This window comes from Pleurodeles waltl, chromosome 9 (genome assembly GCF_031143425.1).
Source record: "Pleurodeles waltl isolate 20211129_DDA chromosome 9, aPleWal1.hap1.20221129, whole genome shotgun sequence".
Taxonomy (NCBI): Eukaryota; Metazoa; Chordata; class Amphibia; order Caudata; family Salamandridae; genus Pleurodeles; species Pleurodeles waltl.
In genome coordinates, this window is record NC_090448.1 from 915,017,952 (window position 1) to 915,033,605 (window position 15,654).

The 15,654-nt window shown below is 45.5% G+C and overlaps 1 protein-coding gene across 1 annotated transcript in view; it reads left to right on the plus strand.

The window, feature by feature from the left end:
• PAPOLA (poly(A) polymerase alpha) overlaps positions 1-15,654 on the plus strand; it is an 858,334-nt gene that overhangs the window by 596,756 nt on the left and 245,924 nt on the right. The window contains exon 16 of the mRNA XM_069208274.1: positions 4,091-4,212. Coding sequence (XP_069064375.1) covers positions 4,091-4,212 — 122 coding nt within the window. The remainder of the gene's footprint in view (positions 1-4,090; positions 4,213-15,654) is intronic.

The window sequence follows — 15,654 nt, forward strand, 5'->3', positions numbered from 1 at the left end:
TACTAGTGCTAGGCTGACCAGTTTCTGCCAGCCTGCCACATCCAGACGGGTTTCTGGCCACATAGGATGAGTCTTTATCACTCTGGGGCCAGGAACAAAGCCTGTACTGGGTAGAGCTGCTTCACACAGCCTCCTGCAGGAACTGTAACACCCGACAGTGATCCTCAAAGGATCAAGCCTGGTGTTACAATGCCCCAGGGCCCTCCAGCTAGTGGAGATGCCCGCCCCCTGGACACAGCCCCCACTTTTGGCAGCAAGTCCGGAGGAGATAATGAGAAAAAAAAAAGTTGTCACCCTCCAGCCAGCACAGCCCCATAGATGTCCTGAGCTGATGTGACCCCTGCCTTAGGAAATCCTCCATGTTGTTTTGGAGGATCCCCCCAAAAGGGTTGGGGATGTGCCCAAATAGGGTGTAGGCACCCTCAAGGACAGTAGCCATTGGCTACTGCCCCCCGGACCTAAACACACCCCTAAATTTACTATTTAGCGGCGATCCTGAACACAGGAAATCAGATTGCTGACGACCTGAAACAAGGACTGCTCACCTGAATCCCCACAGAGATGATGGAGACAGCTGACTTGGCCCCAGCCCTACCGGTCTGTCTCCAGAGTCAAAGAACCTGCACAGCGACTCATCCAGCGGGACCAGCGACCTCTGAGGGCTCAGAGGACTGACCTGCAACCAAAGGACCAAGAAACTCCCGTGGACGGCGGCTCTGTCCAAAACAACAAAGGAACCATTTTTAAAGGGACTCCAGCCTTATTCCGGAAGCGTGAGTCCCCAACACTCTGCACCCGATGCCTCCGGCTCACATCCTGGAGAACCAACACTGCATAGATGGCCCCCAGGTGACTCCAACGACGTGGCCACCTGGAGAGGACCTCCCTGCACCCCCACAGCGACACCTGCAGAGAGAATCCAGAGGATCCCCCTGACATGACTGCCCGGTAACAAGGAACCCGAAGCCTGGAAGAAGCGCTGCACCCGCAGCTCCCAGGCCCGAGAGAACCCAACTACCGGTGCAAGAGTTGACCGGCAGGCGGCCCTCATCCTTGCCTTGTCGGTGGCTGGCCTGAGAAGCCCCCATGTGCTCTGCCTGCATCGCCAGAGTGACTCCTGGGTCTTTCCATTGAATCCTACCTAAAACCTGACACCTAGTTCAAACACTGCACCCGGCCTCCCCTGTGCCGCTGAGGGTGTATTTTGTGTGCCCGTTTGTGCCCCCCTGGTCTGCTCCACAAGGACGCAGATACTTACCTGCTAACAGACTGGAACCGAATCACCCCTGGTCTCCATAGGCGTCTATGCTATTTGGGCCCTACTTTGACCTCTGCACCTGACCGGCCCTGTGTTGCTGGTGCTGGGTGTTTGGGGTTAACTTGAACCCCAAACGGTGGGCCGCCTATTTCCCGTAGACTGAACTTGTAAGTGCTTTACTTACCTGAAAAACTAACCATTACTTACCTCCCCCCGGAACTGTTGATTTTGCAGTGTCCACTTTTAAAATAGCTATTTGCCATTTTTGCCAAAACTGTGTACTTTACTGTTTTACTTCAAAGTTCCATACTTACCTATGCCAAGTACCTTACAACTTATGTACCTAAATTCTGAATCTTGTGGTTCTAAAAATAAGTTAAGAAAATATTTTTCTATATAAAAACTTATTGGCCTGGAGTTGTCTTTGAGTGTGTTCTCATTTATTGCTTGTGTGTGTACAACAAATGCTTAACACTACCCTCTGATAAGCCTACTGCTCGACCACACTGCCACAAAATAGAGCATTAGTATTGCCTTTTATTGCCACTGTCAACCTCTAAGGGGAACCCTTGGGCTCTGTGCACACTATCTCTCACTTTTAGATAGTATATACAGAGCCAACTTCCTACACCATGCATGCAGAAAATGTAGTAAAATGTTTGTGCGACGTGAGCATTTGCCTTTTTTATGGAATTCAGACAGTGTGTAGGCTACGTAAGATCTGTATTTGTACTGTTTGCCCACAGTGTGTCAGAATAAGCTATTATCTGCACGTAACATTATTTCGAAGGTAGACATCTGAATGCAGTGCACATGTCTTGTGTTTATATAGCACTCAGTGCTAAGATAGCCTATGGGAAGTACTGAAAATGGACTGTCCAAGAACGTGTATCACTTTAAATAAGTGGGTGAGCCAGGAATAGGTCGAAGGCCACCTGGTTCCACAGTAGGGATGTTAGGCCCTTTAGCTCGATTTCGTAAAGTGTGTATTTTTATCTAGGATGGGTGGTGATTACTTTCTCACATTTTCATTTTCAAGATTGTAGAGCCTCAGTATTGTCTTTGCCTAGAAGTCACTCCGTCTGCAGTGTGTGCTGTATAAACTCCCATGACATACTATATTGGTTTGGCTGCGCCCTACACCAATGTACTAGTGAGCTTGGAGTAGCAGTCCTCGATAGAGACATGCAGCAGGGCTCTCTTGTGAAACCATTAATTGACACTGTTTTCTGCAGCTACAGATGTGAGGTGATTAATCGCTGGGTACCAGGTGCACCATCCTCTACACCGATTTTCACAACATTTGGCCCAGACAAAAGGCTACACCTTTCAACGCTTGATGACTGTGAGCAAATATGACATTTGATTTTAATACAGGCTTTTAAGAGAAAGGAAGTTCACTCTCCTGATACACTTTCCTTAAATGAATGGGCAGCTTTCAGCTTCCGATTTGAAAAAGTGGTCAAACTTCTGTATCGAAGCCAATCCAGTTTCTTTAAATAGATGACAAAGGAATACCATGGTACACTGAAAAGGTCCGATGTTTCACTGCACAATTATCCCCAATTTGTCCTCCATATTTCCTCATTTTGTAGTTGAGATACGCCGCAATTTTAAGGCAAGAGCCAACGGTGTATGAATATGAGGAAATACTGCAATAACAAGCCACTTTGTTTTTCCTCCTAATCATTGCTTGTTTTACGCCAAATATAGAAGTATAAATGAGCCTGAGTCAATGCACAGACCCACCATGATGGGAGGTCCTGCTATGGTATCCACTCTAACTGTGAGGAATCTGCAGCTAGAACTACCCATCAGAAGAACAGAATGACTTCCCTATGGTAATGCTCTTTCTAGTGAAAACTCTGGCTAACGTCAGATTCCTCATTGCCCTTCCACTTCCTGGTTCTAGGGAATGGACATTTCATCATTTAAAAAGTTCTCAAATTAGAGATCTGCTCACTGACGTGAACAATTGTTTTTTGGGTTTTTATCCGAGGTTATGTGTGGTGTCCGTGTGCTTGGGTGTGCCTCTATACGATTGCAGATGTCACTTTGTTATAAGAATGTAATAATTCCCTCAGAGTGTAAGTTTGGATGCATGATATGAAGGTGTTGTCCGCATGACAATAGAAAGGTAAGAACGATATCTCAAAGGTAAAAATTGCTTTAAACTTGAACAATTTCTGCATTTGTCATTTAATGCTCAGTTAGATTGTTGAAATCAGGCTCTTTGAGGATTGTTTGTAAATGTTCTACCTGATGTCTCATAATGATAACAACAGTCCTGAAGAAAAGAGTATGACTTTCATATTTCTCCAAAAAATGAGTAGAGTGATCTTTATTTTACAGAGTAGAGAGATTGGCTAGCCACAACTTTAATCGATTATTCAGCATACCCGTGAGCATAATACGAGAATCACCTCCCGTATCAAAAAATTAAATTTAACACTTAGTGCAAGGGAGAGATTAGGATGCACAGATCTGACACGTCTCTTTAAGATTACAGGAAGGAAGTCAATGCACTGTATTAATTTCTTTATTCGCATTCTTGCCCATCACCCTCTTACTTTTTTCTTTTTTCACAGGCTTACCTAAAGCCACAACTCTGTACTTTCACCTACCTTCTAGTTAATTTCACTGTTAATATAAAAAATGCTTCCGTCATTGAAACAACCATAAAATTAATGTATTTTAGTAATGCATTTGTTTTGTAAATCACATTGGGTGTAATTTAAAATTCTTTGCACAGGCGTTCTGATCTTTTTGTTTTTGACATTTCTCCTTTATCTGTAGTTCTACCTTAAAATCTTATCTTTTTTCTACTTCAAGTTTACAGGCAAGCAATAAACAGCAAGATGTTTGAGATAGACATGAAAATCGCTGCAATGCATGTTAAAAGGAAGCAACTTCACCAGCTGCTACCGAATCATGTACTTCAACGAAAGAAAAGGGTAATTATTTTCCTGTAATGATAGCTCACACACATTTTCAAAAATCCTGGAGTGAATGGAGCAGAAAAACAAATGTTTGCCGTAGTGACAGGTGTAAAGTTGATCTTCCATGTTTTTCCAGACTGCAGCTTAAACAGTTTTTGGGGTATGTATTAAACCTTGTGGTCCGATTAAAATGAGGCAGTTGCTATTTACTATATCTTTTCAATGTAGTCATTTTGATATGATCATTAGAAGAGAGCTTTTGAGCTTTAAAATGCTCGTATTCAATAGGTGTTGGACAGATGTCCTAATTGACCCCTGAAACTACACTCTTAGGTTTTTCTTAGTCATTACTAATCAGTTGAGTTTGTCTGATGCACACCTATGTATAATTTTGCAGTTAAGGATTATCGTATTTTTCTGCCTTGTGTCTTGGAACTGAAAATGGCTTAATGTTAGTGACCAAACATTCACAGAACTTGAAAATATGAGTTTTTTTAAATGGAAAGTAAAAGAAAATGCAACCAATTACCTTGCAAACTTGTCAGTGATAAATGTCCAAACTACACTTCTTTCCCCTCCTCCTATTTTACCTAATTTTTGAGACCACCAAGAGTTCAGAAAAGCTAAAAAGACTTTTTTGATAAGTTGATTTGTCACACTACAAAATCTTGGTAATGGGGCACAATCCGTTATGCTTTGGAGAAAAGCTTATGTCTGTGCCTGGCCAGGACTGCAGTGCATCCAGGAGGAGTAATCTATTACTATAGGTCATTTCCATGGCCCAATGGTCCATTATAGTTGCCATTTTAAGGACTGTTATGTTTTTTCATGTATCTAGGCAGCTGTTTGAGTATATATGCAATGCTGCCTTGTTATGAAGGGTGTTTTCATTCAGCAGTCTGAAACAGTTGGAAAATGTTGCCTTTCAAAGGCTGCAGAAGGGTGGTTCCCTGCAATGGAATTGCTTTAAAGTGAAAAAAAATTTTTTATCTAAAGCATTCTGCCTCCCCATATACAAGCGAATTATTCGAAGGTTTAATGTTTCAATGAAGACTCCAACAATACAGAACCCTATAAACCAATGGTTCCCAACCTGTGGTCCAGGGACCACTCTGGATCTGGAAGCCTCCTCAGCGGGTCCGCGACTGCTTGGAAATTTAAATTATATTAACACATTAGGTCCCTGGCTTTCAGTAATGACTGATTGGTGGGTCAACAGATTCTAATAAGGGTTCAGTGGGGTTCCCGGGTTTCAGTAATGCTAAAGTGGGGGTCCACAGAAGTCACAAGGTTGGGAACCACTGCTAAACATCGGTTGACATATAGTTTATTGCCCAACAACTTACACTGGCTTTGATTGACAACTCTCTGCATAACACTTAGTTTTTAATTATTTTTTGTATCAGAGAGGTTGAATCTTCTTACCTTTATTAGGTCTAACATCTGCATGTAAGTGATTAAGAATGAAAGATTCAAGATTTTGTCAGTACCTTCGACTTGTGGTAATACCAGTTACCTGCAAATGAAGAAAGTAAAAAAAAAAAAAATGAATAAACAGACGAGTGGGCTAAACTTACTGGTCCCTCATATGGACACGGTTCTGAAGAGCTCTGAATCTGCTCCGGCGTCAGGGCCAGGAATAATTGAGGGTGCATAGTGGGCACCATTTTCTTTAAATTAGGGTGATAAACTCCAAGGGACAAAAATAGATTGGTCTTTATTCTCTGATGCAGCTCTGCCATTGAAACAGGAAAGGTACCCACCCCTTCAACCACCCATTCCCTATTCTCCATTTAGCATGGTTCTGTAATGCAGATGCCAGATTGCGAGCCCTGTCTGTATGTGCCAAACATCTGAGGGTGCTACCCTTTAAGAAGCATTATCTTGAAGTGCATTGCAGAAACCCAAATTCCGTTGGAGACTTGAAGAGCTTTTGCGAGAGCCCATTAAATGCATTCCTGCATGTGAAGACCATGGCATAGTAAAGCTACTGTAACTTTGTAGCCATTTCTCTGATCTGACATTCATGGCCATACTTTTTTAATGCAACCTTTACCACGAATGTGGATTCCAACTAGCATTGTGCCGCCGAAATGTAAGGTAGTCCATGAGGAAAAAAAAAAGTTCTTCCTCCCACACAGCCCATTCTCTCCTGACATCACCATGATAGAGATGCTTCTGAGGATGCTCCATGTTTCACACTGGTTCCTGTAACATCAACCCTGATACTGACTCCATTGATGCAAGAGGACATGAAGCAATCTATTGTGCTCTCTGACTTAGCACCACAGTGAACTTAACTCAAGCTTGGTGCCCATGGACCTGCAGCTTTTGCCCAACCCACCTGAGCTGATTAACATCCTGTTTCTGGACGACGGACCTCATAAGCTAAATTATTCATTTGGGACAGATTCTGTTAATGAGTATTACACTGGAAATTAGTTTGGGAAACCCTACCATAGAGAACACTGCTGTGAGGACCTCTTGCATGCCAGTGGCCCCCTGACACCAGCCTAGTCTCCTCTCTGGGCCCTTCCATTGAGAAGTATATCCTTCGTGATGGACATGCAGATGGTATGCAAGGTTCTCGACCTGCAGGTTTCCACCTTGTGCATCAAAACTAATATTGTAAGGTTCTCCCCCTAGGGATCCCAGACCCTCCTAGGGAACCCCCCAGGGAACCCTCAGAGTACATGGTTATCGGTGTAGTTGCATGAAAACATGTTTGATACCAAACATGCTTAGGTTTAGAGAAGCTGTTATGTAGTTGGACCATTTGTGTTGACCAGTGTCCACTACATACCCTAAGGTGGTTTCTCCGCTCTTTGAATCTAGGAATTGGCCTGGAGTCTTAAAGACAGGCACCCCGAACGTGGGCTGAAGGGCCTACCAGAAGGGGGACTTATAATGTCTAAGTGCAGTGGTAAGGGTTGGCAGTGAAAGGGTGGCTGCACCTTTTCACACAGGCTGCAATGGCAAGCCTGCAATCACAGTTTGCATGGGCTCCCATGGATAGCATAAGACATGCTGCGGCCCAATGGGGGACCCCTGGTGCCCCAGTGCCCTGGGTACCTAGGTACTATATACTAGGGACTTACATGGGACACCAGTATGCCAAATGTGGGTTTGAGAGGTTACCAACAACTAAATTTATGAGGAAGGGCACAGGCACTGGTGTCCTGGTTAGCAGGGTCCCAGTCCATTACATTCCAAAACATACTAACGCCAGGGAAAAAAAGTGGTGGGCACTACAACCAGAACCCAGCTTACTGCAGCTCACCTTACGGGTGTGGTTATCCCAGAGGTGGTTCACACCTGCTACCTAATTGTAGGAAGCTGGCTCTCTATATATGTGCTGTAAAAAGAACGCTGTGCAGAGTCCAGTGGATCCCCGATTGGTTGGCAGAGGCAAAAGTAGATAGGGCTAATGTTTTATTTTGTGGTAGTGTGGGGAGCAGTTAAGCTTATCAGAGGGCAGTGCTAAGCATTTGTTGTACTCAGAGGCAATAAATGAGACGCACACAATAAGTTGGAGACCAATTTAGAAAAAATAACACTTCTTTGTATGCAAGCTTTAAACCCAAGAACTTTGTAAGTTACGTACATTTTCAAGCATAAATACTTTTTAGTTTAAAAAATCGACCGTGCAATTTCAGAGTTTTTCAATGATAACCGATGTGAGGAAAACACAGTCAGCAAACAAGCAGTTACTCGTGACTCTCTGGACCAATCTTGTAGACTTAAGGTAAGTACTGGGCCAAGGTCCGGACCACACCAACAGGTCATTCTGGGCAGCACTGGGGCGGACAGGTGCAGAGGTGCAGTACGCGTTGGGTGCCCAATATATTTCTACAGGGATTGCTCTCTGCGAGTTTAGGCTGCAGACTCCCCCTGGGGGTGCCACTGAGCAGCAACCAACATGTAGTTCACAAACGTGGGGTGCTCGGGAACGTAGGTGCACCTTTGGCCCTTTTCACCAGGGCTGACGGATGCAGAGAGAGACCTTTGGTGTTGTGTTTCCTTGTCCTGAAGCACTTGTGGTTCACGGGTCCTGTGGTCTAATGCTGCAGGCATTGTCGTGGAGTCTAGGAAGGGTGAAACCACAGTTTCAGTGGAGCCAGGTGACATCGTTGACACCAGAGTCCATTTCAACTCGAGCTGGCAGTGACGGGTGCAGTGGTTGCTTTAGATGTTGGGTTCTCTCACTATAGTAGCTGCAGGAGAAGGGGGACATGCGTGCAGAGGCTGCAGGCAACTTGAGAGTCCAGGAGGGGTGAAACCACAATGAACACAGACTCTGTACAGCTGAGGGACTTGCTGCACTGGAGGTGCACTCCCACTTGGATCGGTGACAGCGGGTGCAGTGGTGACTTGAGGTGTCGGGTTTTTGCAGTTCTGGAGGCTGCAGAGTCCTTTCTTTGGAGTTCGTTGGAGAACAGGCCCGTTGCTCGCGGGAGAGCCATCATGTAGAATCAACAGACATAGCAGGGGCATACCTGCTCATGCATATATGCCCTCACATGTGTCCTGATTTACCCTGCCTAAGGGGTGACTCGCACCCGACACATGCAGTGGTAGGGGACCTGACACGCAGTCTGCAACAGCAGCATTGTCTGGGTTTGGTGAGGGATGTTCCTGGAGGGGGCACAACTGGTGTTGCAGCATTCAGGATCCTTCCTTAGTTCCCTAGATACAGAGGGTACCATTTTCTAGGGACTTACAGAGGGTGCTAAAGCATGTGCCAATTGTAGAGAACAACTGTGCAGTTTTGGGAAAGAGCTCTGGCACAAGGGACCTGCTTAGCAGGGACCCAGTGCACTTTCAGTCAAAATCACGCCACCAGGCAAAATGTGAGGGCAAACTGTGCCAAAAGGGTGCTTTCCTACACTAATTAATTTACCCGCCTGTTCTGGTGCCAAATGGGCCTCAGGCAGGGAGTAGCTACACACAGGTCTGGGGAAGCCGCGTGGTTTATATACCAAAGGCAGCAGGACCTTTGAAGCCCCTGGCCTTGGTATGCAGATCTGCTAGCCAGGCTGCTGGAGTGGGTAACAACACCCCTCTCCGGAGCAGGCTTTGTTTGTGATGCAGGTCAGTTGAGACTAGTCAGCCAACACACTCAGACTAGTGGGGCTCAGGGGGCACCTCTAAGGTTCCCTCCGGGGTGCATGTCCTGATAAATCAGTGTCTCACATCAGCCTGGATTTATTAAGATGAGGTTTTGGAAACCCAAAACCATAAGGTTCAGTGAAACCGTTATGTGACTGGGTCACTTGTGTTAAGTGTCCAGTACATACCTTAAGATGGCTTCTCTGTTCACTAGCAATGCTCAACAATGGGACTGGGCATCATAGGGTTATATCTGCTTGTGCAGATATGACCACACATCAAGTATAATGCACCCTACCTTAAGGCTCCAAGGTCTTCTTGCTGCAGGTTTGACTTGGATATACTTAGATGCAGTGATGGTAACATGGCATACAAAGGGGAATTCCACGTCATATTTTTCCCCTGGATTGCAGCAGAACATATAGACTGCAGTAGGAGCTGTGTGCATCTTGTTTTTTGAGGGGGTCACTGGGGGTGGTATAATATGTGCCGGAGTCCTTAGGGACCTTCTCCACCCATGCACTAGGTACCAGGGCTACCACACAGGTAGAGGAGTTTCCAGTTATACACATTAATGGTTTTTAGAGAAAGAGTACTGACCCAGTGCACCTCAGTCGAAAACCTCACTACCAGTGGGCAAAAAGTGATGGTGACCATGTCAGAGGGATTTTTCCTACAATAGGTTTCAGTGAATCCATTATGTAGCTGGGTAGCTTGTGATGACCAGTGCCAGTACATACCTTAAGATGGCTTTCCTGCTCACTTGTAATATATAGTAATCTAACAAAGACTGCACAGAGGCGTATCAGCTCATATAAATATGTTCTCACTTACAATATAATGCACCCTGCCTTAGGGCTCGAAGACCTGCAATAGCGGTGACTTACATACATTTGATGCAGTGACTTTGGTGTGGCACATGAGTGTGTGATGTCTTGTTTTCATACATAGTTAGCACCATGTCACACCGCCTGCACCAGCAGTCTGCATGCGGTTTGTAGAGGGGGTCCCTTAGGGAGGCATAATACATGCGTCAGCCTTTAGGGATCCTCTTTAGTACCCATGCCCTAGGATCCAGGGGTACTAGTGGCTTAAAATGGTGCTACAATTTGTGCTGATTGTATACAATTAGATAATTTTACTTTGTTTTAGGGAACGAGCAATGGCACTGTGGTCCTGGTTAGCAGTAACCCAGTGCATCTTCAGTTGACAAACCTCAGTACCAGAGGCAAAAAGTGGGAGTGACCATGTCAAAAGGGTACTTTTCAACTCCCACCCTTTGGCTGGCAGTCGTGGCCTATGCACTACTTGTGTGTTTGGACAGCCACTAGGGAAAGATAGAGATCAAATGCCTCTGGTCTCTTGAGATGGCATGACTCCACATCAGCCTTATGGAGCTGAGAGCCATCTGCTTGGCGTTAAATGCTTTCCTGCCCTCCAAGGAAAATCTGGTGCAGGTGCTCACAGACAATAACTCCAGCATGTGGTATTGCAGCAAACCAAGTTAGGTAGGGTCATGGTCTCTGTGCTGAGGGCAGGGTGTGCCCCAAGAAATGGCTGGACCATCAAAGAATCTTACTGGTGGTGAACCACCTGGTTGAATATTAGAAGCCAAGACGATCAGACTCTGTTGTTGGTGCGCGGTGGTTCACGAGTGACAGTTACACCCAGAGGTGGCGCATTGTCTACTCCACGCATGGGAAGAACCTTGTCCTGATCGCTTCGCCAGTGCACCTAATGGGTAATATCAACAGTTGAGCACGTTGGAGTTCCCACTGGGCCTCTCTGGGAAATGCTTTCTGTGTACAGAGGGATTCTGGACGTCTGTATTCCTCACACCTTTCCTGCCTTGAGTTCTGAAGAAGATTAGGATGGACTGGGCCCAATTCACCCTAGTGGCTGTGGATTGGACACATGGATTATGGTATCCAGAGCTCTGGGGCAAGAGGATCTGTCCACCGATAAGACTGCCTCTTCGGGAGTGTAAGGAAATGCCTACTTGGCATGGTTACCCCCTGGCCTTTTGCCGATGCCAGTTATGATTGAAAGTGTGCTGGGACCCTGCTAACCAGGCCCCTGCACCAGTGTTCTTTCCCTAAACTGTACCTTTGCTTCCACAATTGTCACAGACCTGGCACACAGATATGTCCCTTGTAAATGGTACCCCTGGTACCAAGGGCCCTGATACCAGACAACGTCTCTAAGGGCTGCAGCATGTATTATGCCACCTTGGGGACCCCTCACTCAGCATATGCACACTGCCTCACAGCTTGTGTGTGCTAGTGGGGAGAAAAAGACTAAGTCGACGTGGCACTCCCCTCAGAGTGCCATGCCCACTTCACACTGCCTGTGGCATAGGTAAGTCACCCCACCAGCAGGCCTTACAGCCCTAAGGCAGGGTGCACTATACCACAGGTGAGGGCATATGTCCATGAGCACTATGCCCCTACAGTGTCTAAGCAAAACCTTAGACATTGTAAGGGCAGGGTAGCCATAAAGAGTATATGGTCTGGGAGTTTGTCAAACACAAACTCCACAGTTCCATAATGGCTACACTGAAATCTGGGAAGTTTGGTATCAAACTTCTCAGCACAATAAATGCATACTGATGCCAGTGTAGAATTTATTGTAAAATGCACCCAGAGGGCATCTTAGGAATGCCCCCTGAATACCAGCCCAACTCCTGGTGCTAGGCAAACCAGTTTCCTCCAGCCTGCCACAATCAGATGAGTTACTGGCCACATGGGGAGAGTGCCTTTGTCACACTGTGGCCAGGAACAAAACCTGGACTGGGTAGAGGTGCTTCTCACCTCCACCTGCAGGAACTGTAACACCTGGCGGTGAGCCTCAAAGGCTCATGCCTTTTGTTACAGCACCCCAGGGCATCCCAGCTAGTGGAGATGCCTGCCCCTCTGGCCACTGCCCCCACTTTTGGCGGCAAGGCTGGAGGAGATAATGAGAAAAACCAGGAGGAGCCACCCACCAGTCAGGACAGCCCCAAAGGTGTGCTGAGCTGAGGTGACCCCTGCCTTTAGAAATCCTCCATCTTAAGTTTGGAGGATTCCCCCAATAGGATTAGGGATGTGCCCCCTCTCCTCAGGGAGGAGGCACAAAGAGGGTGTAGCCACCTTCCAGAACAGTAGCCATTGGCAACTGCCCTCCTGACCTAAACACACCCCTAACTGTAGTATTTAGGGGCACCCCAGGACCCAGGAAATCAGATTCCTGCAACCTGAACCAAGAAGGACTGCTGACCTGAAAGCCCTGCAGAGATGACTGAGACAACTGCTTTAGCCCCAGCCCTACCGGCCTGTCTCCTCACTCAAAGAAAACTGCAACAGTGACGCATCTGACAGTGATCAGCGACCTCTGAAGCCTCAGAGGACTGCCCTGAACCAAAGGACCAAGAAACTCTGTCTTACTTACCTGATAAACTAACCATTACTTACCTCCCCCCAGGAACTGCTGATTTTTGCACTGTGTCCACTTTTAAAATAGCTTATTGCCATTTTTACTAAAACTGTGTATGCCATTGCTCTAATTCAAAATTCCTAACTTACCTGTGTGGAGTACCTTGCATTTTATGTATTTCCTTCAAATCTTGAACTTGTGGTTCTAAAAAAAAATAATTAAGAAAATATATTTTCTATTTAAAAACTATTGGCCTGGAGTAAGTCTGAGTGTGTTTGCCTCATTTATTGCCTGTGTGTGTACAACAAATGCTTAACACTACCCTCTGATAAGCTTACTGCTCGACCACTTGACGACAAAATAGAGCATTAGAATTATCTAATTTTGCCACTGTTTTACCTCTGAGGGGAACCCTTGGACTCTGTGCACACTATCTCTCACTTTGAGATAGTATATACAGAGGGAACTTCCTACAGGGAGGATCTGCTGTTCTGCACCTAGCCCTCCACAGTCTACTTTCATGCTTGGAGATTGAGTAGTGACGGCTAAACACCTTTGGTCTTCCTCCAGATGTGGTTAATGTCATTTTGGCATCCAGATATCCCTCAACAAAAACTACATGACTGTTGTGAGAAGTTTGTTTGGTGTGTTTCAAAACAAATAGACCCCTTCCAGGTCAGGTTATCTGATGTTTTGTTGAATGTTCTGTCCCTTGCCCGACAGGACTTTGCTTTGGAGACAGTTGAATACTATCTCTCACTTCCTCTGCTTTCTCAGAGTTGCTGAACTAGCTCTCATTTCTTAAATCACCCTTTGCGGTTCATTTTGAAAACAATATTTGTTTCCTCCACCTCCATTTGTTATGCTGGGGTGAGATCTTAACCTAGTCTTCATATATTTAATATTCACTTCCTTTAAGCCACTGCACAGCTGTCCTTTCTGGCTTGTCACCCTCAAGACAGGGTTCCTCTGTGCAATAACATCGGCTTGGTGGGTGATCGAACTCCAAGCTTTTTGTGTCAGCCTGTCCTGTACAACCTAGCACCTACCACAAACTGGTTCTGCTAACTCTGGTATCCTTTCTTGCAAGAGTAATGGTGCTGTTCCATGATGGCCAAGCCATCACATTTCCGGTGTTGTAGGCTAACCCCGCTGAGAAGGAGAGAATCAATTGCCTAGTCCCCAAAAGAGCACTTCACTTTTATGTTGATCATACCAGATAACACCAAGTGGATTATCAGCACTTTGTGGGACTTGCGGGAGCTAAAAAAAAAGGATAACACCGTACAGAAAACAGGCTTCTTACACAAGATTGTGCTCTGTATTCAAATGAGCTATCCATTGGCTGAGAAGCAGCCACCAGAAGGGTTAAGGGCTCATTCTACCAGTGGCAAGGCTGCAACCAGTGCATTGGTATGCAGCTTTCCCGTACTGGACATTTTTCAGTCAGCTATGTGAGTGTCTCTCCATATGTTCATGAAGCACTAATGTCTGAACAGCCAGGTTTGCCAAGAGGGACATTTCACGTACAGGACTTTTTGCTTTGAGATAATTCACAGACCCACCTCCGAATAGTTATTTATTTGGTATCTATTCAAAACGTGGGGAATCTGCTGTTAGAAGTCTGTATCAAAATTATAAGTAATTTAACCTTCACAAACCTCCCATCCTCCCCGTTCTGTGAACTGGGCTCTGTCCAATTAAAAAGATCCCAAATCTAGTAATCTGTACATTGGTCAGCATGCAGGAGAGGTGCTTTTAATTTCTGGAGCGTAATGGCATCAGTCCATAGCCACCTTTTGGCGTGCAGAAGTACTGCTAAAGAGTTTTCGGATCGAGTCCGACACCTGGGAAAGTATTCAAAGGTTGATTAATCTGCGGTTAGACTGAGTCTCTAGTAGAAAGAGCATTGCTGAGGGTAAGTAACTTGTTCATTTTGTTATTTCTCCAGCACTGGATTGGCACAGGATAGTTCATAGATACATATACTCAAGTCATTCCATGTCATTCCCCTGTTAATCTCCTGTAATTTTAGAATAGCAATAAACTATTACAAAATGAAGGTAGGTAGATTTTGCTGCATCTTAGTCTACCCTAACTACATCAAAGCTTTGTTTCTGCTGAACGCAACTAAGTTTTTTTGCCTGTATCCCAACCATAAATGTTTCTTCTGTAATAATCTGCAAGATGTTTACCTCAAATTCCCTCAAAGATCAAGAAAGGTGGCCAGCTCTCTCCCTTCTGGAGAGCAAGAAGGTTGCTCCTTCTTTAGGGGAGGATTCTGTGTTTAATGTCCCTCCTATAACGTCCACAAAGATGATGCAACAAAGAAAGCACTTGGAACTTCAAAGGCTGGAATTATTGAAAAATGCTCTTATTTTCTCCCTCAAAAATGGAAAAAATGTAGTTCCCACTGACAATGCTCCTGGGAACACGGTGGTGCAAAAATCCTGTACTGCTGGGGCTCGATCAGTGTTACCACCTTAACCTTTGTCAACAGGAGGCCTCCTGTCATCCTTAAAGGTGCTTCCATCATTGAACATCTGTGGTATCCTGTCGTCTGTTCTGCTATCCTAGTGTGGAATGTGTGATGACAGTGTGAGTGTTCTTTACCTGTCAGTTTGATCTGTCTAAGTTGGAGGCTGAGCTGGTTGCTTCCTAGTTCATGGGAAGGCAGCGTTAAGAATTACTTGTTCCTTAATAAAATACCTGTTCTTACACCTTCCTGCCGCCTGGGTCTTTCTACTTGTGTGCATCTTCTAAATGCATCTCCATCTAATAGGGCCATCTGAAAACACTGCACTGATACCCTTGTCAGTGGCATTGCTAACACCCAGGTTCCACCTTTGAATACTAGCCCCCCAACGACAATCCTGTTGGAGAGTACGAAGAATCTGTTGATGGGAGCAACCCCATTGACCAGCCAAATTGTACCTT